Source organism: Podarcis bocagei (assembly GCF_964188305.1).
Source record: "Podarcis bocagei genome assembly, chromosome: 16".
Taxonomy (NCBI): domain Eukaryota; kingdom Metazoa; phylum Chordata; class Lepidosauria; order Squamata; family Lacertidae; genus Podarcis; species Podarcis bocagei.
In genome coordinates, this window is record NC_138142.1 from 22177374 (window position 1) to 22202033 (window position 24660).

Genomic DNA, 24660 nt, shown 5'->3' on the forward strand with positions numbered 1-24660 from the left:
GGGGGCAGGGGGGTGGAGAGACATAAATTCACCATGCACAAATTCAGTCCATCAAATATCAATTATTAGGAGCCTTCCGTTGACGAGAAAGGTTTTTGAACGGTTACATTTCTGCCCACTTACAAAAACAAAACAGAACAGCCACGCAAACCCCTTTGATTATGAGCCCTACTCACCATTTCAAAAGCTGCTTGCTGTTGCTCATGTTCCGATTCTCGTCGCCCATCAGGTCGAGGACGGCTCCGGAAGCCTGTTGCTCGAACGCCGTGCCTTCCCCACCGACGCACAACCTGGGCATTGAGAGGTGAAGGTCAGGAAGAAAAGCCACCAGCTGTACCCCGAGTCAAACCGCTCGCCCGTTCGCCTTAAAGCTGTCTGCTCCGACTGCCAGGGGCTCTCTAGGGTCCCAGGTGGAGACAGGTCTCTCCCCATCACCTGGACCCTTTTAACGGGAGAGGGCAGGGTTCGAACCTAGGACTTTCTGCAGCCGAAGAAGGTCTTCTGCTTGGGAGAAGAGCCACAGCTCTGCAGCAGAACACCTGCTTTGAATGCAGAAGGCCAGGGGTTCAATCCTTGGCACCTCCAGGTAAGGACAGGGAAAGGCTCCCCTGTCTGAAACCTTGGGCAGCTGCTCCCAGTCTGTGTAGATGATACCAAGCTCAGTACAGAGAGACAGCATCCTGTGAGAACACAAGCAGAGCAGAGCCCTGCAGGATCAGGCCAATGGACCATCTAGTCCAGCATCCTGTTCCCATACCAGCCAAGCCAGAAGCCCAAATAGGAATCTTGACCCCGGGACAAGAGAGGAGGAGGAACATGTTGCTCTATCCCCTTTCTGCACGCTATGCATAATTTGTATCTGAAGAAGTGTGCATGCGCACGAAAGCTCATACCAAGAACTAACTTAGTTGGTCTTTAAGGTGCTACTGGAAGGAATTTTTTTATTTTGTATTCTTTCGCCTCTTAACTCTCCCGCTCTCTAACCTAGAAATCCTGCCCTATGTTCTCATGCTTTACCACTGAGCTAGGACCCTTCGGACTGGAGGCTACGCTAGCAGCCAAAATTGAGGAAACCTTTTGGGGAAAGTGTATTTCTGAGGTTTGATGGCTCATAACACCACTTTTTCCTATTCTGAGTAACACCATAAAATTATATATCAATTAAAAGATAATTTAATGAAGAATGTAATGCAACAAAGTTAAATAAACCTTGTGGAGCGAAAAGTGTTAATGTATATAGAATTGTACATATGGTTGATTTGAATATGTTATTATTGATTATGTATACTCAATGTATCAGCCGCCTGGGGGGGTTTCACTGTTGGGTTTTGGTTGTTGGTAAAAAAATAAAGAAAAATAAATAAATGTAATGCAACAAAGTTTGTTCAATTATCTGTAGTCTATCAAACGTTATAGCCAAATAACCAGAAAAAGGAAGCACAACTTGCTTACGTTGATGATATGCAGGAGATTTCCTTCATTTGAATGTAGCCAGTGAGCACGGGTGTTTATAGAGAGCCGATCAGGTGTTATGAGCCATCAAACCTCGGAAATACACTTTCCCCAAAAGGTTCCCACAATTTTGGCCGCTTGCGTTCTCCCACTGCTGCCACCTACCCTCGTTCGCTCTCAAAGTCCTTCGGCCGGTATGGGATGTAGAACTCTCCTTCCTGCTGCGTCGCCAGCCTCTGCTTCTTCCCATTGTCCTTTCCATCCAGGGGCTGCTTCCGCTTCCTTCCCACCACGCTGGAGAAAACATCCTGGGGTGCGTGTGAAAATGTTAAGAACGGTCAGCAACCCTCGATATTCAGGAAGGCGGGCCAGTTCCACTGGGTTTGTGGTTCTCTGTGGTTCTGCGTTACTCCCAGGGAGCGTGCCATCGGGCCTGCGCTTTCCCCAAGCACACCACCAGGGGCGCCAACCATAGGGGACAAAGGGGCTTTGGCCCCCTCAATATTTTGGGACGGGTCCGAGCCCACACCCCAATATTGAGGGGGCCGCCATCCCCCGTCTTCAACAGGCAAGTGCTCGCGTGCTGCACAGAAGGCAAACATCACCCTCTGCGCTCGAGAGGAACGCAAGCACATCTCCCAGCAGCTTACAAAACTCTCCGGCTGCTACGAACATCGAGGACTAGAACCGTGATGCTTCTTGATGGGCTGTACTGACCAATTAATGTTTTTGGATTTCTTGTTTTTAAAATTTTACTATAGGCTCCCCTTGTCTCCTCTAAGGGGTGGGAAAGGGATTGTTTTGTCCTGTTAGAATTGTGTTAACAACAACAACAACAACCTTTAAAAATAATTTTCAAAAGTCAACAACAGGTGTAGTCTCTGATTTCCAACCACTGGAGGAGGTGGTGGTGGTGATGATGAAGGTGGTGGTGGGACTGTCACCATCTTAAAGTAGGTTTCAGACCCTCGCCATGGTCAGCAAATTAGCATTAAGGGTTCAGAGGTTACGGGATCCAGATTTTCCTACTGTGAAATTTATTTAAACAATTTATATACTGCTTGACCACAAGCTCGGATCCTGGTGGATATAAGCCATGCATCCAAGCCTTGGGAGACCACTAACAGCAGCTCCCCCAATGACCTCCATGATCTGGCATGGATTTAAGGAATCTGAGGGTACCTCAGGTGTCCTGGACCAGAGTTGTTCAGGGCCTTGAAAAAGAATGCAAGAACCCTGAACCTGTCCCAGTAGCTTATGGGCAGCCAGTGCAGATTTTGGGGCACCAGAGTCATGTGCTGGCAATATGTCTGTCCACACTAGTAGTCCAGCGTTTTGCTCCAGTTGGAGCCTCCAGAACAGGCATCCAAGGGTAGTCACAGACGTCCAAGGGTAGCATTGCAAGGATACGGGTTCCCCAGTCTGTCCTGAAGCCGAGAGGAAGCCCACCAGCCCCACCGCATCCCTACCTGAATGCATTCCTCCTCTTCCTCTGGGTCTTGCTCTGCGGTCGCCGGCACAGCAAGACGTTGGACCTTCTCCGCCGCCAAGGAGAGTCTCTCCTGCTGCTTCCGCTGGTGCCGGTCAATGAGCTGGCGGTCCCGGTTACGTTTGGCCCGCATGACGTCGCTGGCCAGAGTCTTGTTGGTGGCATTGATTTCAAAGATGGTCTAGAAACAACATCAAGGGAGGGGGGGGTGACGTTTGTCAGGGCAAAGCAGAATCGAACCCTGCCCTGGCGCCGGCGTGCAGCTTCACCAGGCGCGTGCCAGGGCTCCCTTAATGCCAAGAGGCACGGGGTCTGCTGCTAGGGGTCCCTCGCGACACTCACCGCCTTGGAACGGTAACTTTTGATGCTGTCCACGAATTTCAGCCGCTCCATCTCTTCCCCCTCAAAGCGAAGACCTTCGGGGACACAAAGCAGGGAGGGGAAGGTTACCCCCGTGTGATGGAGCAGCAGCAGACTAGGAATGGGGCAACTCAGCCAGATGGGCAGGGTATCAATAATAAAATTATTATTTTTTAGTAAGCCACTCACTGAACAAGGGGTGGATGCCCAACAGGCTGAAGTCCATTTCCTTGACCCTCTTAATGGACTCGGGCGACGGAGCAGGCCGCGACTTCAGGTACTGCTTCTGGGCATTGTCAGAGACTCGCCGGAGGCTCTGCAGTTCCAGCGAGCGCTCGTGGTCCGTCTGCAGCAGGCTCTCCTCGTCGTCGATGATGCTCTGGGGGACACGGCCAAAGATGCCGTCAGTGTCTGAAAGGGGGGAAAGAGAAGTAGTCAGGGAGCTGTTGCAGGGCCCCTGCCAGAGGAATGGGTGGCTATCATAGAAGGGCCTTCTTGGTGGTGGTACCACAGCTGTGGAATATGCTTTCCCCAGGTATTCACCTTGATATTGCTGGGGGGGGGAACCTTTTTTTCCCCCTTCCCAAAATTTTATGCATACATCCTGCTGATTTTGTGTAGCATGCAACCAAAAATGTAATGCGAGGGTATAATGAGGTCATTCATTGAGTGCAGGAGTCATAAAAAGGAAAAAAATAGTGTATAAAATTGGGGGGGGGGGAGAAAGTGGCAAGACCAGCTCCGGTTGTGTTAGTTCCAGGCGAGGCTTTGGAGAGAGGAAAAGGTTCTCTCTTGCTTTCATAATACTAGAAACTCAGAGACTTCCAACAAATGTGGGAAGACAGGTAAACTTCTTCCTGCACAGCTAAAACTCTCTCCCAAAGTGATGGCCACCAACCTTTGAAAGAGCATTAGACCAATTTGTGGAGGAGAGAACATTCGATGGCTACTAACCACAAAGGTTAAGGGCAGTAATGCTTCTGAATAGCAGTTGCTGGAACAGCGGCAGGGAAAGCGTTCTTGGATTCAGGTCCTGCTGCCTGCAGATTTTTTTCCAGTCATCTGGGTGGCCACTGTGAGAACAGGATTCTGGACTAGATGGACCACCAACCTGATCCAGCAGGCTTTTGTAACCTTGGGACTAGGTTACATAGGGGATCACCTCACCTCATATATCCATGCCCAGGAACTGCTTTCCTTAGCTGGGGCATTGCTGAGTATCATATGCCCCAGTAGTGTGCCCAGTTTGTGTAAAAACCAGGCTTTTAGTGTTGCAGCTCCAGCCCTCTGGAATGAGCTTCCCACAGAAATTAAGAAGGCACCCAACATCACCATATTGAGGAGTCTACTGAAGACGTTTTTGTTTAAGAATATGACCTAGTCATTTATGAAATACTAACTAATTGCACAGCTGTAAGGATGGTTCTACTGTTTTTAGAATTTGTAGAAGCACTTTCAACTGTGAGAATTTGCATTTTGTCTTCTTTTAACTGTGTTGTATACTGTTTTGATGGCCTCAGGGGATAAAGAGGTTTCTAAATTTGCAAAATGTAACAGAACAAAGGAATAAAACATGCAACACATTGATTGATAGCCCTGTGAGCAATTGCGGCAGCAACCTTTTTTGACCAATCTATTATACTTGCAATAAAGAAAAATCAATTCCCAAGAGCAGGCCTGCTAATTATTGCCACCTAACGAGGGCAGACCTACCTGTGGGCTTCTCGTGAGGGTTGGCAAGGATGAGGGGCCGGCCTAGGAAGAGGTGCAAGTCAAAAACATAGGGGGTCTCATCCGGCGCCACCAGGGAGTAAGCCGTACCACTTCTCCCCGCCCGGGCCACTCTGCCTGGAGAAAGCAAAACAGAGAAGAGAAATGTTGGATGGCACAAAAGGTTTGTTTAATCTGTCTTCTAAGCTTTAATCTCCAACCACTGCTGTAAAAAAGAGGGACCATTTGGGCAAAGATGAACAGCTACAGAGCACCATGTGTTGCAGTCAAAGGGTTCCAGTCCCTATGCAGTTTGACAGGTGCTTCCAGTTCCTGCTTGACAGTAGCCAATGAGGGGTGGAACACTCATAAAACGCCATGCAAAGTGTATGCTTTACTGCCCAAGCTGTTGTTCCTCCCACCTCTGCACCCAGACCCTTAAGATGGTGGCCTTGATGAACTGACTTAAGGCAGCTTTCACAAGTTAAGCTGCACAAGGTGCCAGACCTCAAGAACTCACCGACACGGTGCAGGAAGAGCTTGGCCTTGGCCGGGAAGCTGTAGTTGATGACGTTGTCCAGGAGAGGGATGTCGATGCCCCGGGCGGCCAAGTCGGTGACGATCAGCACCGAGCATTTGCCATGGATGAACTTGCCCACGTTGATCTTCCGGGCCGTCTGGTCCAGGGAGCTGTAGACATGCGTGCAGTTCACACCCTGGGCTGTCAACAGCTGCAGGAGCATCAGTGAGGGGAAGCAAACTGAAGGTCAGTAAGGAGAAATCAAAAGTATCACTCGAGTTCCCCAGGTGTCCATGGGGTACAGAATGGGACTGAAATTGGGAATGGCGCTTTCGAACTTCTTTACCCTTTTCTTTAAACACCCGGCAAGTTTCTAGTCCTCATCGTTTCGAAGAAAAATCATTTTGCTGCCATGATGCTTTTATTGTAAATGTCTGTGTTTTTAATAGATATTTTGCATGTACATACAATAAGCCTGCAACTTAGGCGGGGGCTATGTTTTGGGGACTGCGCCTAAAGCCAAAATCGTGTGCAGTCAAAACACCTTGGTTTCAATGATGGGTGAGGATTGCCAAAGTCATTTTCCCTGAAACTCTATCCCTTTTCTATTCTTTCCTTTTTTTTGCCATGTGCCTAAAGCGCATGTGTGTAAGTTGTGGGCCTATTGTGTGTATATAAAGAGACAGATAGTTTTAATTTTATTAGTGTTTAATAACTTTTCAATGACTCCCCCCCCCCCCCCGTTTTGACTTGTTTCTATTTTATCTGTAAGCCGCCTAGAGTCTGGGGGAAAAGGCGGGAGACAACAACAACAACAACAACCCGTTCCTGTCCTGTGTAGACAATCCAACTTTTAAAGGAAACCTTAAAAACATAACCATCAAATATGACAGGGGTTACGTGGAGACTCAGCCCCATGTTAGTCCTGTTTATTAGAGGATAATATGCCCACCGACCTGAAATCATTAGTAAGGATCTTGCCGACAGCAGCAAAAATGGTGTGAATTGCCATGTGAATGCCGCCTATGACACATAACTCAACAAGCCGCATACCTCTTTCAGGTATTCTGTATGATGTTTCGTGGCCACAAAGACAATCGTCTGGTCCTGCGGTCTTACGACCGTCCTCAGCAGGTACAGCAGGAGGGCTGGCTTGTCATCCGCACGCACGTGATAGAAAGACAGCTGTGAGGATGATTAGGTGTTTAATTGTCAGTATTGGTGCCTGCTGAGTTTTCTCCCAGCTGGGAAGGGTCTAGCTCAGTCTTTGCCAATCTGACACCCTCCCCAGAATAAGACATTTTTGACAACAGGAGGGTGGCAGATTGGCTGAACCAGGGCTCCCCCCCCCCCAGCCAGAACTCACCGAAACTCAGTTCCAGGATCATTGCCATGATAAGAGGACATGGGAGGCATTCATGGTGAGCCTCTTTTTCTAGAAAAAATGCCCTGAGACTAACCACTCAAAGTCAACCTAATCTGGTATAAGGCAGCTTTTTATGCCTCCTTGAAGCTTAGGAAATACAGTGGTACCTCGGGTTAAGTACCGTACTTAATTCGTTCCAGAGGTCTATTCTTAACCTGAAACTGTTCTTAACCTGAAGCACCACTTTAGCTAATGGGGCCTCCTGCTGCCGCTGCGCCGCCAGAGTACGATTTCTGTTCTCATCCTGAAGTAAAGTTCTTAACTTGAGGTAATATTTCTGGGTTCGCAGAGTCTGTAACCTGAAGCGTATGTAACCTGAAGCGTATGTAACGCGAGGTACCACTGTAGTTAGATACATACACATGGGCTGCTGCCCCTGCTCACCAACCCCTACCACAGCGGCCAACGTTTCCCTTTTTCAAAGGGAAATTCCCTTATTCCAAATAGGATTCCTCACAGGAAAAGGGAAAAGTTGACAGCTATGACCCCCACTTACACACTGCTTCCAGCCTCCCACCCTGCTCCATTACATTCCCCCCAAACCTCCCATCTCCTCACAGCTACTTCAAGCCCCTGTATTATCTTCTGTGCTCCTCCATCCTTGCTTTATTCAGACCTCCACTGTTGTTTAAAGCCGCCATTTTAAAACCTCATTTGTTCCCTACACACAAACCCCAAACTCAAGGATGAAAACTGGCATTTTGTACAAGTGCCAAATAATGTTCAAGCTGCCAAAAAGAATAATAACGATCCGTCAGTACGGCAAAGCCTGCATTTTTGGAACTCCCTGCCCATTGATACTGGGCAGACGCACAAAAGTATAGCTTCCTCTCTATCCTCCATTCAGGCAAGGGAGGAGCAATATTAAGGGCACACTCCAGCCAAGCAAATAATACCCGAGAGAGCTCTCAAGGGTGGTCACTGAGGCAGAGGTTCCCCACCCCTGAGTTAGCACAACTGCCAAGCTGGCTCAAGCAGACTAGAGGAGCAGCAACAGGGAAGCCATACAAACGGCCACGTGTGCCCCGCTCCCCAATTTCGGCAGATCCCAATGCCAAACTCCTCCCCTTCCCCAAACTGCCCCTTCCAAGATAACCATACTTCCTGCTTACCTTGAGCTGCTCACTCAGCTTGGATTCCACATCCAGTCGGATCAACACCGGCTCTGTAAGACCTGTAGACAGGAAGTTTGGGCAGAGGGGAGAGAATATGAAGCTACAGCTCACTCTGGATTTTCCAGATGCTCTCAGCAGGGTGGATTTGATTTAAATCAAATCGATTTACATCACAATTTAAATCACTAGTCAGTAAGACTTGATTTAAATCACTAGTCAGTAAGACTTGATTTAAATCTTTTTTTTTTCCCAGAAAGACTCATTCTTGCTGGTATAATCTTAATATTTACAACCAGACAAAGGTTTCATTTTTGGAATAAAAAAAAATTCAGAGTAGTTTTACAGTTGTATCAGAAAATACTGATTTGGTTATACTATTAGAAATACATAGACTGATAATTATGAAATTATTGTGAGGTTTAGTAAGTTAACTGTTTATATTTGGACAACTTTTCTGCTGTACTTTATTATTTTTCTTCTTCCAATAAAGTAATAAATTCCAATAAATTTCCTTAATAACAATTTAAACAATTTATTTAATTAAAACAACAACATTATAGCATATGTATCCATGTTTGTTAACTGGCGTAAACTTTTTTTAAAAAACAACACCAGACTGCATTTTAGCACACATGAAAAACTTAAAACCCTTATTTCCTGATGAATAGCCGTTGGACTACAATGTAACTTAAATAGAAAACTATCTTTAGAAAGATTTTTTTTAAAAAAACCCGATTTAAATTAAAAAAATCTGAATTAAATAAAAAAGAATCTGCCTTTTTTATTTTTAGTTTAATTATTGATTTTTATCCACCCTGGTTACATCTCACTCTGGAATGAGGATAAAGGTATTTTCCAGATGCTCTCAGCAATCTAGATCAATGGGACCGGGGGATTTATTTAAAAGGACTCTCCGGCCACTAAAAACAGTCATGAATCCCAGGAAATGCTGTTTGCGAAGGGTGCTAAGAGACCTCCCTATTTCCGTCACAGAGCTACGGTTTCCAGAGTGGTTTCATGGGCAATCCCCCTCTCTGGGGAACTGTGAGATTGGGCCTCCAGTAAGCAAAGCCGGCACCCAAGACCAGGTCCGTCTCCTTACCAGCTCGAGCAAACTCCACGAGAAGTTTTGGCAGGGTGGCAGAGAAGAGAACGGTCTGGCGGTTCTCGGGCAGCCTCGAGATGATCTCCTGCAGCTGCTCTGCAAAGCCCATCTCAAAGAGCCTGGCAAGGTAAGCGGGAAAAGGCGTTTTGAGGAGACACAGAAAGCAAACAGGAGAAGAACATCTTCTACATCTTCCACTCACAAACCACCAGGGCAGTTTATAGCAACATTAAAACAGATTTATATATTTTTTGTTTTCTTAGAATTCCAGAGTGGCGCTACCCTGGAAGAAGTTTCTGGTTTCCAATACGGTTCGTTCTTAACCTGAAACTGTTCTTAACCTGAGGTACCACTTTAGCTAATGGGGCCTCCTGCTGCTGCCGTGCCGCTGGAGCACGATTTCTGTTCTCATCCTGAAGCAAAGTTCTTAACCCGATGTACTATTTCTGGGTTAGCGGAATCTGTAACCTGAGTCTGTAACCCGAGGTACCACTGTACAAAGATGGTTGAAGAACAGGGAAAGGGTTGGGATGAGAAGCTATAAGAATATCTTGCAAACCGAAGTTTCATTTTTAAAAAGCCACACACTATGGAAGGAATTCCATGGCAACAGATATATCTCACAAAGACAAAAGGTACTTCATTAAAAAGAAAACCTATGTAGTTTTAAAGGGTAAAAGGTAAAGGTAAAGGTACCACTGACCATTAGGTCCAGTAGTGGACGACTCTGAGGTTGCGGCGCTCATCTTGCTCTATAGGCCGAGGGAGCCGGCGTTTGTCTGTGGACAGCTTCCAGGTCATGTGGCCAGCATGACTAAGATGCTTCTGGCGAACCAGAGCAGCGCACAGAAACGCCGTTTACCTTCCTGCTGGAGTGGTGCCTATTTATCTACTTGCACTTTGACATGCTTTTGAACTGCTAGGTTGGCAGGAGCAGGGACCAAGCAACGGGAGCTCACCCCGTCGCAGGGATTCGAACCGCTAACCTTCTGATTGGCAAGTCCTAGGCTCTGTGGTTTAGACCAAGCATCCCAGTTTTAAAGGGTAGCCTTCATCAAATCTACAGATATTTTGGACTACAAGTCCCATCAACCCCAGCCAGCTAATCTTGGAATTTGGATTGTTTTGGCTCAGAAGTTCCTTTTCCACATGGGGTACACACACCACCAAGAATTCACAACTGAAAAAAGCCAAAACTGTCCACAAAAACACAGGTGTCACCATGCTTCTCTTCCCTAAATGGAAGAACCAAGCAACACCGCTCAGAGGCAGGACATCTGCTTTGCATGCAGAAGGTCCCAGTTCAATCCCTGTCATCTCCAGGCAGGACTAGCAGAAATCATTCTCTGAAATTCTTGATAGCTCAGTTGGTAGAGCGTGAGACTCTTAATCCCAGGGCTGTAGGTTCGAGCCCCACATTGGGCCAAAGGTTTCCAAGGGGTTGGGCTAGATGACCCTCGTGCTCCCTTCCAACTCTACAAATCCGGGAGAGCTGCTGCCAGTCAGTGTGGAGAATATTGAGCTAGATGGACCAGGAGGTTGACTCAGCATAAGGGAAGGGAAGTTCAGTGGTTAGAGCATCTGTCTTGCATGCAGAGGATCCCTAGTTCTATGCCCAATGGCATCTCCAGGTAAAACTGGGAAAGATGACCTGTCCAAAATCCTGGACAGCCGCTGCCAATCAGAGTAGACAATATTGACCTAGATGGATCGAAGGCCTGCCTCAGCAGAAGCTGGCTTCCTATGTTCCCGTTTTCGAATGTTGTGGCCCGATCTCCTGCCTGGGAAAATAGGCGCTCCCCCAAGTGGCCAGGAACTCACCTGTCTGCTTCATCAAAGACCACGTATTCCACACTCTGCAGCTTGAGTTTCATCTCTATGGCCACATGCATCAGCCGGCCAGGAGTTGCAATGATTCTGTGGGAGGCAAGCAAAGGACACAGTGGCTGCAGGGTTTTCTTACAAGTTCAGAAAGAATACTGCATTGGACCTGTGCCAGCCCGGCAGATTGAAATGGGCTTATACAAAACTTGGTGATGGGAGAGGCATCAGGATGAATGCAAGGGGCACCCAGGAAGCCTGTTAAAACAAGCCCTTTGTTTCCTAGTCACCGGCTCACGTTTTTAGACTTACACAATGCTTTTTTTCTTTTAGAAAATGTATAGGGGTACTCTCATTTTGACTCAAGAAAATCACCATTTTATAGTTCAAATCGGGGGAAATAAATACAGTACATGGACAAAAGTACGAAGATTCGCAATATGTTTAGGGGTATGTGTCCCCCCCAGAAAAAAAACACTGGACTTACATATCAGGGTTTTCATGCAGAGCTGCAAACTGGTCTTCCATCCTGGAGGAGAGGAGGGGAAGAAGGCAAATTTAGTTTTAGAGAAAGCAGGAAAACCTCCCCGCCCCCCCCCTTTGTGCCTGATTTTGACTGCCACACTCAGATCTTACATCATGTCTTTTTTAAAAAAATATTTTTTATTACATATAACAATAGGAATGTTAGAAAGGACAATGGCTTGCCTGCTTAACATCATATGGTCCACAACTTCAGAAACAAAATGTTTTGCTTCAATGGCACTTTTAAGCACCAACGCTGGATATTTATTTTTATTTATTTAGATTTCCTAGTCAGCAATCAACTTTATGGAAGGCTCACTCCCTGGAAAGGCAGAGGGATGAGTTACAATGCTAAATCAGATGGACCTCAAGGCCACAGTCACACCATAAGTTTAAAGCATGTGATACTACTTTAAACAGTCATTACTCCCCGCCCTCAAGGATTCTGGGAGTTGTAGTTCGCTCAGGCTGAGAGTCGTTAGAAAACCCTTATTCCCCCTCCCAGAGCTACGATTCCCAGAATGGTTTAACAATCCTTCTTCTCTGGGAACTGTAGCTCTGTGTAAGGGAATAGGGGACCTCTTAACTACTCAGCACCCATAACGAACTACAGTTCCCAGGATTCCTTGGGGGGAAGCAGTGAATGTTTCAAGTGGCATTATAGCGCTTCAAACATATGTTGTGAATGTGGCCTTGGTTCTTCAACAATGTGATTTCCTGTGAGGCCTAAACATAGGGCAGGTCAAAAATCTTTGTGTGTGTTTTTTAATGTCAAACTTACTTGTCTCCTCCAAGGATCAGGGCTGTTTTCAGGCCTGTGTATCGGCCAAGCTGTAGTGGGAGTGGGGGAAGAGTGAAAAAAAACCCAGTCAAAAACTTGCATTTGGTCCCAAGATATCCTTCCAGCTGTCTAATAACCAAAGGAAAGCCAGGGACTTGATGAGCCCCATGCTTGAACAGGCCCACCTTCGCTTGACCCCAAGCCCTCTGAGGAATCCTGTTAAACTCGCAACAAAACAACAACCCCAAAAACCACCATTTAAAAGACCATAGATTAGCTTATTAGCCAAAGGCCTGGGAGAAGAGGAATGTTTTTGCCTGGTGCGTACCTATATGTGGGAATTAACAAGTAAGGAATTGTGGGGGGAATGGAATAAAGCACTGCCTAAATGCAGCTAGCACAAAGGCTTCTATGCGACCAAAACTGTTTCTGCCACTCTTTGAGTCCCATCTGAACCACATCAAGGCGAATAATATATTGACAAGATTCATATAACAATATCAAACTGTTTCAAAATTCATGAACAGAAGACATGTACCGTATTTTTCACTCTATAAGACACACTTTTCCCCTCCTAAAAAGTATGGGGAAATGTGTGTGCGTCTTAAGGAGCGAATGCAAGCTGTGCAGCTATCGCTAAAGCCAGGAGAGCAAGAGGGATCGGTGCCTAAATGCAGCTAGCACAAAGGCTTCTACGCGACCAAAACTGTTTCTGCCACTCTTGAGTCCCATCTGAACCACATCAGGGATAGCTGCGCAAAGCCTCTTCAGGGCAATGGGAGGAACGCTCCCCCTGCCCTGAAGAGGCTTGGCATGGCTATCCCAGAAGCCAGAACAGCAAGAGGGATCGCTGCTTTCGCTGCGCAGCGATCCCTCTTGCTGTTCTGACTTTGCTTTGCTGGAGAGGTGCTGCACAGCTTTCCCTCTCTGCACAGCGCCTCTTCAGCAAAGCTGGAGGAGAAATGGAGCCCCTTCCATTTCTCCTCCCACTTTGCTGGAGAGGTGCTGCGCAGAGAGGGAGAGAATATTTTTTTCTTGTTCTCCTCCTCTAAAACTAGGTACGTCTTATGGTTGGGTGTTTCATAGAGCGAAAAATACGGTAATATGTGCAGGGAGTCACAAAAAAAGAAGAGTCAAGTAACTATTCCGTTAGCAGAATGATTTAAAGACTCAGCCTTCCGTCCACCCATCTTTGGCTTACCTCCTTGGTGAACTTGAGGGTTTGCAAGGCAAGCTCTCTGGTGGGAGAGAGGATAAGAGCCCGTGCCCCCGTCTTGGCACTGTGCACCTTCAGCTTCTCAAACATGGGGATGAGGAAACAGGCCGTCTTTCCACTGCCCGTCCTCGCCATCGCCACCACATCCTTGCCGTCCAGGATCACGGGGATGGTCTGCAAAACAAAGCTGATTCGGAGTGGAGGCAGGGGAAATCAAACGACAGCAGCAAACCTGAAGTCAGGGACTGTGCGAACTGCAGCTTTCCAAGAGGATGAGGAATCTCCTCACAACTCTCAGAACCCTTAACTACAACGTCGAGTTAGGATGGGGCCTAGGAAACACACAACCAAGTTTACACGCAAAACGTCATGAAATTAATGATGAAAAAACAACTTGACTGCCCCCATATTGCAGATTTTGGGGTGAGGTGAGGGGAAGGAAGCAAGAGAGAGAGAGAGAGAGAGAGAGAGAGAGAGAGAGAGAGAGAGAGAGATCTGAATAAAATTTCATAATATTTTAGAGGTGTAGAAAGCTTTTTTTCTCCTGCTCCGTAGGATAGGACTTGCACCAATGAGTTCATGTTGTAAGAAAGGAGATTCTGACTAATAAATAACAACAACAACAACAACAACAACAATAATAATAATAATAATAATAATAATATTTTATTTATATCCCACCCTCCCCAGCCGAAGCCGGGCTCAGAGCAGCTAAGAACAATAAAAGTAACACAGCATTCTAAAATCAATTCAAAATCAAATTAATGGCAACCATTGGGCTAAAGTTCTGTGAGGATTACCAAAAGAGGGGGTCAGACTGTGCCTTGGCCAAAGGCCTGGTGGAACAGCTCTGTCTTGCAGGCCCTGTGGAAAGATGTCAGGTCCCGCAGGGCCCTAGTTTCTTGTGACAGAGCGTTCCACCAGATCGGGGCCACAGCTGAAAAAGCCCTGGCTCTAGCTGAGGCCAGCCTAACCTCCCTGTGGCCTGGGACCTCCAGGATATTTTTGTTTGAAGACTGTAAGGTCCTCTGTGGGACATACCAGGAGAGGCGGTCCCGTAGGTACGAAGGTCCTAGGCTGTATAGGGCTTTAAAGCTTAAACCTGATCCTGTATTCCACCGGGAGCCAGTGCAGCTGGTATAGCACTGGGTGAATGTGATCCTGCAGCGAGGACCCCGTAAGGAGTCTCGCTGTGGCATTCTGTACCCGCTGGAGTTTCTGGGTCAGTCTCAAGGGCAGCCCCACGTAGAGTGAGTTACAATAATCCAGTCTGGAGGTGACCGTCGCGTGGATCACAGTGGCTAGGTCAGGGCGAGAGAGATAAGGAGCCAACTGCTTAGCTTGGCGGAGGTGAAAAAATGCTGCCTTTGTTATAGCTGCAATCTGCGCCTCCATGGAAAGGGAGGTGTCAAATATATATACCCCGCCCATCTGGCTGGAATGCCCCTAAACATCACAAAGAACTTTCTGACACTAAGAGCTCTTTGATAGAGGAACAGCCTCCCTTGGAAAGTAGTGGACTCTCCTTCATTTTTAAACAGAGGTTGGATAGCCATTTTTCACAGATGCTTCAGTTGACATTCCTGCATTGTAGGGGGTTGGAAGCAGATGACCCTTGGGGACCTTTCATAAAATTGTAGAATTGTAGTGTTGGAAGGGACCCTGAGGGTCATCTAGTCCAACCCCCTGAAATGCACGAACAGAGTATTTCTAAAGCAAAAATGAAGAGACCGGCTTAGATGGACCCTTGATTTCTGATCCAGCATGGCATTTCCTGGGTCCTCACCTTCCTCTGGATGGGAGTTGGTATTTTGTACCCTTTCTTCATGATCCCTTTGAACACAGGGTAGCCCAGACCTAAGGGAGAAAACAGATAATTGAAATTCACCATTATTTTCAAATCTGGAGCGCAGGGCAGGGAGGATGCTGGACCAGATGGGCCTTTGGCCTGATCCAGAACCCTGCTGCCCACGACCCGTACAAAAACCTTATAATGCAATCCCATATCTGCATCTATAGCATGCCTTGCCAAGTAATACTTCTGAATATGGCTCACTGGAGGTCAACACGCCAAAAGAATTTGGTGTACACATTTGCCTCTGGCGTATGGGCATAGCATTTGATCACTATCAGCAAAACCCCATAGAATAGGATGCTCCAATCATCAGGTGAGCACTGAGTGGATGATAATCAGCTACAAAGATTAGATATAGTGTATATTCAGTTTTTAAATGAACATTTTCAGCAGTGCCAAGAACTGCTTACCCAATTTCGGTGCATTTCAGCAAATGGTCTCTTATTCACTAGCACTGCCCCTCATTTGCCTTCTCTTTCAACAGCCCTCAAAGCACTATAATTATAATTAACAAAATTAATTAACATTAGCTTTGAGGCAAAATCCCTTCCTCACTACATCACCACAACTGCATTTGTTTTATTTTGAAATCTTTAAGATAATATTTTAGTTTTCCGTTATGTTGCTTTGACTGTATATTTTATATTTGACTTTCTTAAGATTGTTTTATTTATGTTTTATTGATTTAATATGCTGTAAACTGCTTTGAGATTTTTCTTAAAAATATAAAGCGGCATAGAAATGAAATCAATAAATAGGCCAACCCACCTAGGAGAGTGGTGGGCACTTTGCTGTGGGCCGTCACAAACCTTGTTCTGGCCCCTGCTAGGGTACAAGAACAGCCGATTTTGTAACATTAAAAAAGCTCTCCCTCACTCACCCATGGACTGAAAGCCCCCTGATTTCTTCTTTTTCTTGTTCTGGGCCCGAACCATTTCCTGGGTGTCTAGCTCGACATCAGAAGTGCAATCTGCTGCCGGAAAAGCTGGAACCGGCATCTCATAGTCCTTTGAACCACACCAAAAAAGAAAGAGTGTTTGAATACAGAGCAGCAACAAGAAGAACCAACCCCGAGTGGGCTATAACCCAGTGTTTTCTCCACCCTGTACAGTGGTACCTCGGGTTAAGAACTTAATTCGTTCTGGAGGTCCGTTCTTAAACTGAAACTGTTCTTAACCTGAGGTACCACTTTAGCTAATGGAGCCTCCAGCTGCCGCCGCCACCTGATTTCTGTTATCACCCTGAAGCAAAGTTCTTAACCCGAGGTACTATTTCTGGCAAACCTAGACAGCATCTTAAAAAGCAGACACATCACCTTGTCAACAAAGGTCCGTATAGTTAAAGCTATGGTTTTCCCAGTAGTGATGCATGGAAGTGAGAGCTGGACCATAAAGAAGGCTGATCGCCAAAGAATTAATGCTTTTGAATTATGGTGCTGGAGGAGACTCTTGAGAGTCCCATGGACTGCAAGAAGATCAAATCTCTCCATTCTGAAGGAAATCTGCCTTGAGTGCTCACTGGAAGGACACATCCTGAAGCTGAGGCTCCAATACTTTGGCCACCTCATGAGAAGAGAAGACTCCCTGGAAAAGACTCTGATGTTGGGAAAGATGGAGGGCAGAAGGGGAAGGGGATGACAGAAGACAAGATGGTTGGACAGTGTTCTCAAAGCTACTAACATGAGTTTGACCAGACTGCGGGAGGCAGTGGAAGACAAGAGTGCCTGGCATGCTCTGGTCCATGGGGTCACGAAGAGTCGGACACGAAGTGCAATCCGACTAAACGACTAATCCGACTAAACGACAACAACAACTATTTCTGGATTAGTGGCATCTGTAACCTGAAGCGTCTGTAATCCGAGGTACCACTGTATTATCCTCACAACAACCCTGTGAGGTAGGTTAGGTTGAAGAACTGCTTTGTTTCGAGCAAAGGGTTGCTTTGCCATTTTATTACCATTTATGTCCCAACTTCTCCTCCAAGAAAGGCTCTACCTCGCCTCATTTCATCCTCACAACCCTGCGAGGCAGGCTAGGCTGCGTGGGGATTTGAACCCTGGCCTACCAGGTCCTAGTCCGACAAGCTACTACAGTGGTACCTCGGGTTACATACGCTTCAGGTTACAGACTCTGCTAACCCAGAAATAGTGCTTCAGGTGAAGAACTTTGCTTCAGGATGAGAACAGAAATCGTGCTCCGGCGGCAGCAGGAGGCCCCATTAGCTAAAGTGGTACCTCAGGTTAAGAACAGTTTCAGGTTAAGAACGGACCTCCAGAATGAATTAAGTTCTTAACCCGAGGTACCACTATACTGGCCCCAGGCTCCCGATCCTTGCCTTAAGCCCCGGCACCTGCGAATGGAGGGGGTCTCCCACTGACCTGCTGCTCGTCCAAGTCCCGATCCTTGCACCGCCGCTGCCTTTTCCTCCGCCGCCCCGTGGCCTGGGCAGGAGCCATGGGAGAAGCGCCGCCAACAACCTCCCGGCCGAAGAAGTCACTCCGGATCCAGGAAGGCAGGGAGCCACGTGCGTCGAATGGGCGGGGCCCCGGTGATCAGAGGCGGGACATCGATTAAGCCCCGCCTCTTCTCCCTAGCAAGCGCTCCAGGAGTGGCTGGCTTTTCTCTGCCACTCACTGCTGGGACGCCAGGTTCTTTAGAGATAAAAAGTTTAGATCAGCTGATCTCTTGTCTTGAGGAAGAACCTCCGGGTTCAGTTAGAGCGCCTCGTTTATTTGTTAGCTTTAAACGCAAGCATTTGATGAAATGGGCTCTGGCCCATGAAAGCTTTCGCCACAATCGTGTGTCAGGGCAGATCCACACCATATATAGAAAGTATATGGAAGATCCAGCGCACATTTAAAGTGCATGCCTTCCTTTATTATTATTATTTTTTTTAATAAATCAGAGAAGCGTAGTTTTCCGCACACGGATCTACAATCTCCAAAATACATTCAAAGCATATATGATTCCCAGCATGGGAACTGTAGTTTTCACCTCACGGAGCTAGAATTTCAGCATCCTTAACGGACTACAGTTCCCATAATTCTTTAGGAGAAATCAGGCGCTTTAAATGTGCGTAAGATGCGCTTTAAATGTCTACTGTGGTCTTTATGAACCACATACGCAAAACTTTATTGCTTGCTTTTCTGCAACAGACCAAGGCTGCCCATGAGTAAGCCCATACTGAATTCACTAGGAATTTCTTCTGAGTAGCCATGGTTAGGATTGCAGTGTTAAGACGGCTACTCATCTGCAAACTTCACGCCGCGGAAGTAAGAGGTGGTACTCATAGAAATCAATGGAGGGTTGCTCACGATAGCCCTGGAAAGGTGTTGGCATTGCACTTTAGAGATGAGGCTGAGGATGCTCAAATAATCCTGCCCCACGTTGCAGCCAAAGCCAATTTCTGTAGATTGATTTCCTCCTAGCCCAAACCCGGTGAGTATTGCATGTATAAGGCTTCTTTCTGCGCTATTGGCCTGCATGTATTCATATTGCAGTTTAACTTAAAAAGTAAAAAGTAAAATTCCACGTTTCAGAAGACAGGAGAAAAACTGGGAACGCCTGATGGTACTGCTACAAAAAAGTGGAGGGGGCGGCGGCAAATCCTGTCCACACACCCATCAAACTCTAAAGCCCTACATTTCTCCAGGGATTTCTATGGGACGTTCTTCCTTCCTGTTTAAAAGAGGGGGGAGTATTGAGCAACCGGAAGCCACTTAGACTATGTGAGTCAATCGATTCATTCTCCTCTTGGGAGTCCTTGTCTCCTCCGTAGAATGGTTTCGCCCAGTCCTCTCTTTTCCCCCCAGCCCCGCAAGGCGGCGCAGTCTCCACAGTTTTCATTCTACATTTCGGGTTCCGAAGTGAAACTCGTAAGTACTGGAGAGGAAGTATTATTAGTGATAGAAGGCGATTATATGAATCAATATTTTGGGGCGGAATCAAAGGCAGTTTCTCGCTGCAGTGCTTTGAAATAATATTTCCACACCAGCGGTGATTGGGCTCTACGTTTGCGTTTCTGGCTGCGAATGGGCACCGGAAAGGAGGTCCGTATTGACCTCTTTGCTCAGGCATTTCTTTGGTTGTTTGATGTGCTGGGGAGAAGAAAGGAACGGCAAGCAGAACGAGGAGGAAAGCTGCAAATCCGTAAGTCTAGGAGGGGAGGCGACCAGGTTTGCGGGGCCCGTGCCCGTTTGCAGAAATGTACATTCCTCCATGCAAATTGCTGCTTCGTCTTCCGCAACTGCATTTTGCATTCAGAGCGGGCTGCGATGCTTGCGTCTCCCAGGGAAGCGAGATCCAAACAAAGCAGACAGCAGAGGGCAGTTAGACCGCTCGATCCTATGTCTGCTTATCGGAAAGCGAGCCCCGCTTGATTTTGACGTGGCATACTTCCAAGCGTGAGTGACTTGGGAATCTTTTGCTGGAAGATTCAGGGCAGAGGAAAGAAAACCCCTCTCCAGGCAGTGCAGAGTTAAACTATGGAACTCCCTCCCAGAGGAGGCAGTGAGGGTCACCAACTTGGATGGCTTTAAAAGAGGATTGGACAAATTCAAAGAGAGGAGAAGGCTATTGAATTGATTTTAGAATGCTGTATCATTTTACTGTTGTTAGCCGCTCTGAGCCTGGTTTCGGCTGGGGAGGGCAGGATATAAATAAAATATTATTATTATCATTATTATATTGATGGAAACCGGGCAATGCTACTTAGCAATGCTTCCAAATACCAATTGCTGGGAAACCCAGAAAAGATGAGTTGATCTTGCGCTAAGGTCCCACTTGTGGGTTTCCCGTAGAGGCATCTAGTTGGCCACTGTGAGAACAGGATGTGGGTCTAGATGGGCCATTGGCCTGATCCAGCAGGCTCTTCTTATGTTCATTGTAGTGTAGTAGTTAAAGTGTGTCAGACTAGGACCGGGGGTTCAAATCCCTGCTCAGCTGCAAAACCTGGGTGGGTCACAGTCTTCTCTGTCTAACCTACCTGACAGGGTTGTTGTGAGGATTAATCGGGAGGAACAGAACTGTGTTCTACCACTTTGACCTCCTTGGAGGAAAGGTGGGGCACAAAAGAATAAGCACAAAAAATCTCTGCCGAAAACTGATTCTAAGCAACTCTTCACATCAAGCCGGAGGGTTGAATTTGAATTTCTGCCTCTTGTGAGGCTTTTAAGAAGCCTTTTCGCTCGCAAGCATAGTGTAATTTGTATCTAAATCCTACAAGACCTCTCTATTTTGCCCCAGGCCTCATCCTGCATTTGCCCTGGTCAAAATTGTGTCCTTCAACTCTGATCAGGCCAATTTTTTACCTGGATGGAAGATCGAGAGGTGAGTGGGAGCCAGCCTACTGACACTGACATCCGTTGCCCCAACCCATTTTTGGTTCTGGCCCTGCCCACCACTGCCATGTGGCCCCTGGAAGTTCAGGGGTATTTATTTATTTTTCTCAAGTTGTGTGTCCTTCTCAGTTGGATCCTTTTACATGGTTTTGCACGTTGTGTGGTACTTTATGCATTGTGACTTGCCGTCATTTTTAGTAATTCTTCCTTGTAAGCTGTTTAATTACTATTCGCTGATATTTCATTTTACCATTTACTAATATAATCTAACAGATTGTTGGAATATTGCTTTATTTGATATAAGCTTATTTTAAAGTTATTGTGACTTTCTTTTTGGTATTGGATCAGATTGCTATAACAGGTGAGATCTTTGCTGTCGATTTTGTTGTTTGTTCAGCTTGTGAACCGCTTGTGTAGTGTAATATAGAAAGCCGGTATACAAATTGAAAGCGAAATGAAATGCCAAGATGGCGAAATGTGTCCTCACTTCTGCTCTACCCTATCAGTCTGACTTGGCATTCACCAGTGACGTCTTGCTTCATTCAGATCTTGCTTATGAACCTCTAAGTCTCCTGCAGACCTGGATAGCAGGGCCGGACCCGGCCAGCGTGGCTTAACCGGATCTATGAAGGCATCCGCTGAGCTGGGGATCCAGCCCCGCCAGTTCCAACGCAGTGGGAGGAGAGGCTACAGGGTCACGGCCAAAGCCTCCTACGTGGACGAGTCGCTCTTCGGCAGCCCCGCAGGACGACTGAACGCCAGAGCAGAGTTTGACCCGCCGTGGGTGTGTAAGAAAGCTAGTTCTCCGAGACCCCTTTTGTGGAGTCCCAAGACGACACAATGGGAGGTGGACACCAGCCCCTCGACAGTTGCTCCGCTCACCAACACTCCGAGAAAGGGAAATAAATACAGGTAGGGGAGGTTTTTATATGCCTGTTGTCTTTGTCCATGGAGTTTTCTTGGCAGGGATACTGGAGTGGCTTGCCGGTTCCTGCTCCAAGTGGATCACGTTTGGTCAAAACTCTCCACTATGACCTGTCCATCTTGGGTGCCCTGCACGACATAGTTCATAGCTTCTCTGAGTTATTCAAGCCCCTTCGCCACGGCAAGGCAGTGATCCATGAAGATCCATATAGTTAAAGCTATGGTTTTCCCAGTAGTGATGTATGGAAGTGAGAGCTGGACCATAAAGAAGGCTGATCGCCAAATAATTGATCATTTTGAATTATGGTGCTGGAGGAGACTCTTGAGAATCCCATGGACTGCAATAAGATCAAACCTCTCCATTCTGAAGGAAATCAGCCCTGAGTGCTCACTAGAAGGACAGACCGTGAAGCTGAGGCTCCAATACTTTGGCCACCTCATGAGAAGAGAAGACTCCCTGGAAAAGACCCTGATGTTGGGAAAGATGGAGGGCCCAAGGAGAAGGGGACGACAGAGGACGAGATGGTTGGACAGTGTTCTCAAAGCTACCAGCATGAGTTTGACCAAACTGCGGGAGGCAGTGGAAGACAGAAGTGCCTGGCGTGCTCTGGTCCATGGGGTCACGAAGTGTCGACAAGACTAAATGACTAAACAACAACAACAACAGGGGAGGTTTTGAAGGAGCTGTGACAGTCCGCAAAAGTGAGATTGCCCCGCCAGGTTATTATTATATTTATATCCTGCCTTTCCTCCAAGGAGCTCAATTTGGCACAACAGTTGTGTCCGCCCCCTCATTTTACCCTCCCAACAATTGGTGGGTCAGGCCAATTTTCTTCAGCCTTGGGCCCCCAGATGTCCGTGATGGAATGTCAGAGCCAGCAGTGGTGTAGCAGTTAGAGGTGTCAGACAAGAACCTGGGAGATCAAGGTTCGAATCCCCCACTCAGCCCAGAAGCTCGCTAGGTGTGGTCCTGGGCCAGTTAGGGTCTCAGCCTAATCTACCTGGCAGGGTCGTTGTTGGGAACTAAATGAGGAGCAGGTGGGGAGAACCGCTCATGCCACCTTGAGCTCCTGGGATAAAAATGCAATAAATAAGTAACAATCTCCTCATCATCCCTGACCATTGGGGGTAATGGGAGTTCTAGTACAGTAACAGCTGGAAAACCAAGGTTGAAGAACGCTGGGTTAGGCTGAGAGACTGTGGCTGGCCCAAGGTCATGCAACACTGCAAAAAAGAAAAGGAAAAAAGACTATGCCCTGATGTTCCCCACCTGATTTAATAAATGAGTAATTTCTCTTAAGATTTGTCCCGATATTGACTTCTGAGGCCCTTAATTGTGTGCCTCCTCCATGAGGGTTGCAAAACCAGAACGGGTCTTTTCTGCAGTGGCTCCCCATTTGTGGCATGCTCTCCCCGGGGATGTTCACCTTGCGCCTTCATTATAAACCTTTAGGTGATAGGCGAAAACATTTCTCTTTAAAGCAGGCCTTTGGCTGATTGACATCCAGTGCTCTTTAAAAATGTGTTGGGGAGGGAGGGATTATTGGGTTATTCTTGGTTTGGTTTTTATTTTATTTTTATTATGTATTTTGTGATTTTATGTTGTGAACAGCCCTGAGACTTATGGGTATAGGGCACTATACTACTACTACTACTACTACTACTACTACTACTACTATTAATACCCCACCCTTCTGGCTGGGTTGCCTCAACCACACTTTATGCATGGTAATAACTTTGTGGTACTTAGAATGATTTCTCTAGGCCTGGCTCCTGTTTCCAGTAAACATCTCTCTCTTTCTCTCTCCCCTCATCTCTCAATGAAGGCTGAAAAGTCACACCCCATCCTACTGCGATGAGACCCTGTTTGGGCCAAAGCCAGGGAGCTGGGAGCAGGCGACTCCCTGGATGGTGAAGGGGGAAGTGGCTAAGCTCCGCCCTTTGCTTTTGACTCCGCCTTCTGCTGCGAGGGACCGGCCAGTCCTTTCCCCTCGTCCGAAGGACACGCCCCTGAGAGCCTTCCATCGGGAGACACTGGACACCCAGGGCAAAGAGGCATTTGGAACCTGGCATGGAGGAGAAAGTTCTTCTTGGGGACATCCTGAGAACTGCTTAGATGCAGACAGCCAGGACTTTCTGGGGCGGCCGCCCCCCCAACCTGTTATCCGGCTGTATAAAACTTCTGAGGGTTCCCAGGCCCACCTAAGCAAGCCAAGGACAAGTGTGGAGCAGGATCACCAATGCTCAGTGGCTTCCCCAGGGTCTCTGCCTAGACCACGTTCGAATAATTTGTCCGGGTCGTCATCTGCCAGGGTCATAAGAGCTACAAGCTCATGTAAGCCCAGGCCGCCCTGGAAATAAATAAATAAAAAGATTGCTGTTCTCACATGTTCTGCATGCAAAATGACCACTGAAAGGGCCATGCTGTTTGCCCATGTTCCGTTAGGAATCTTAGCCGGTGGGCTCGCTAGCCTTAACAGTCTTTGCCTGTTCTTTGGTGCTGAGAGTGGTCATGACAGCAGTACTGCCCTTCATTCATAGATTTCAAAGTGATTCATAATTTAAAATATGAACACAAACAGTAAATGACCTCTCATATCAGTCGTATTCCTGCAGTAATAATGACAATAATCCCAAAGGAGCCCAGGGCAGTATAACTGTTTAAAACCTCCTCTCAAAACATTTGCCAGGAACAGTGTTTTTTGGCCATCAAATGCCTAGGTAAACAGGAATGCTCTTAGATTTCTCCTGAAAGTCAGTAATAAGGAAGACAGACGCACCTCATTAAGAAGGGTATTCCACAAATGGGGAACTGTCACTGAAAAGGCCCTGCCATGGGTCAGAGGGGATGATGGGAGTTGTAGTCCAGCAACTTCTGGAGGACACCATGTTGGCCAAGGAGACTGGTTCAGATCCCTGCCTCATGTGTGTTGGTTATTGGGGTGGTCTCAGGCAGATCCATGTTTCTGTCCAACTTGTTCTGGGCACAAAAAGATGAAATTCTTGGATAGGTGAAAAGGAAA

General features: G+C 47.0%; 2 protein-coding genes across 3 annotated transcripts in view; one reads left to right on the forward strand and one right to left on the reverse strand.

Moving 5' to 3' along the window:
- DDX54 (DEAD-box helicase 54) overlaps nucleotides 1-17916 on the reverse strand; it is a 22014-nt gene extending 4098 nt beyond the window's left edge. The window contains exons 1-17 of the mRNA XM_081175276.1: nucleotides 17753-17916; nucleotides 16256-16382; nucleotides 15307-15377; nucleotides 13506-13694; nucleotides 12305-12354; nucleotides 11486-11527; nucleotides 10999-11094; nucleotides 9175-9296; nucleotides 8070-8131; nucleotides 6585-6716; nucleotides 5532-5742; nucleotides 5015-5149; nucleotides 3491-3712; nucleotides 3284-3357; nucleotides 2922-3122; nucleotides 1618-1760; nucleotides 177-290 (exon numbers count right to left, since the gene is read on the reverse strand). Coding sequence (XP_081031402.1) covers nucleotides 177-290; nucleotides 1618-1760; nucleotides 2922-3122; nucleotides 3284-3357; nucleotides 3491-3712; nucleotides 5015-5149; nucleotides 5532-5742; nucleotides 6585-6716; nucleotides 8070-8131; nucleotides 9175-9296; nucleotides 10999-11094; nucleotides 11486-11527; nucleotides 12305-12354; nucleotides 13506-13694; nucleotides 15307-15377; nucleotides 16256-16382; nucleotides 17753-17830 — 2069 coding nt within the window. The 5' untranslated portion in view covers nucleotides 17831-17916. The remainder of the gene's footprint in view (nucleotides 1-176; nucleotides 291-1617; nucleotides 1761-2921; nucleotides 3123-3283; nucleotides 3358-3490; nucleotides 3713-5014; nucleotides 5150-5531; nucleotides 5743-6584; nucleotides 6717-8069; nucleotides 8132-9174; nucleotides 9297-10998; nucleotides 11095-11485; nucleotides 11528-12304; nucleotides 12355-13505; nucleotides 13695-15306; nucleotides 15378-16255; nucleotides 16383-17752) is intronic.
- A 1327-nt stretch (nucleotides 17917-19243) lies between these two features.
- Nucleotides 19244-24025, forward strand: RITA1 (RBPJ interacting and tubulin associated 1). 2 transcript variants are annotated; one of them, XM_081175311.1, is made up of 3 exons: nucleotides 19244-19523; nucleotides 21260-21625; nucleotides 23464-24025. In XM_081175311.1, exons 2-3 carry the CDS (start codon nucleotides 21339-21341, stop codon nucleotides 23996-23998), a joined length of 822 nt encoding a protein of 273 aa, XP_081031437.1. In that variant the 5' UTR covers nucleotides 19244-19523; nucleotides 21260-21338; the 3' UTR covers nucleotides 23999-24025. The 2 variants fall into 2 exon arrangements, with proteins under 2 accessions (XP_081031437.1, XP_081031436.1); XM_081175310.1 differs by lacking the exon at nucleotides 19244-19523 and adding an exon at nucleotides 20591-20702.
- Nucleotides 24026-24660: the final 635 nt, after the last annotated feature.

Excerpts from the sequence above, each read along its gene's own strand:
- RITA1 (XM_081175311.1), top strand. The coding sequence starts at position 21,339 with ATGAAGGCATCCGCTGAGCTGGGGATCCAGCCCCGCCAGTTCCAACGC. Across the intron at positions 21,626-23,463 it reads AGAAAGGGAAATAAATACAG|GCTGAAAAGTCACACCCCAT; the intron begins GTAGGGGAGGTT and ends CTCTCAATGAAG.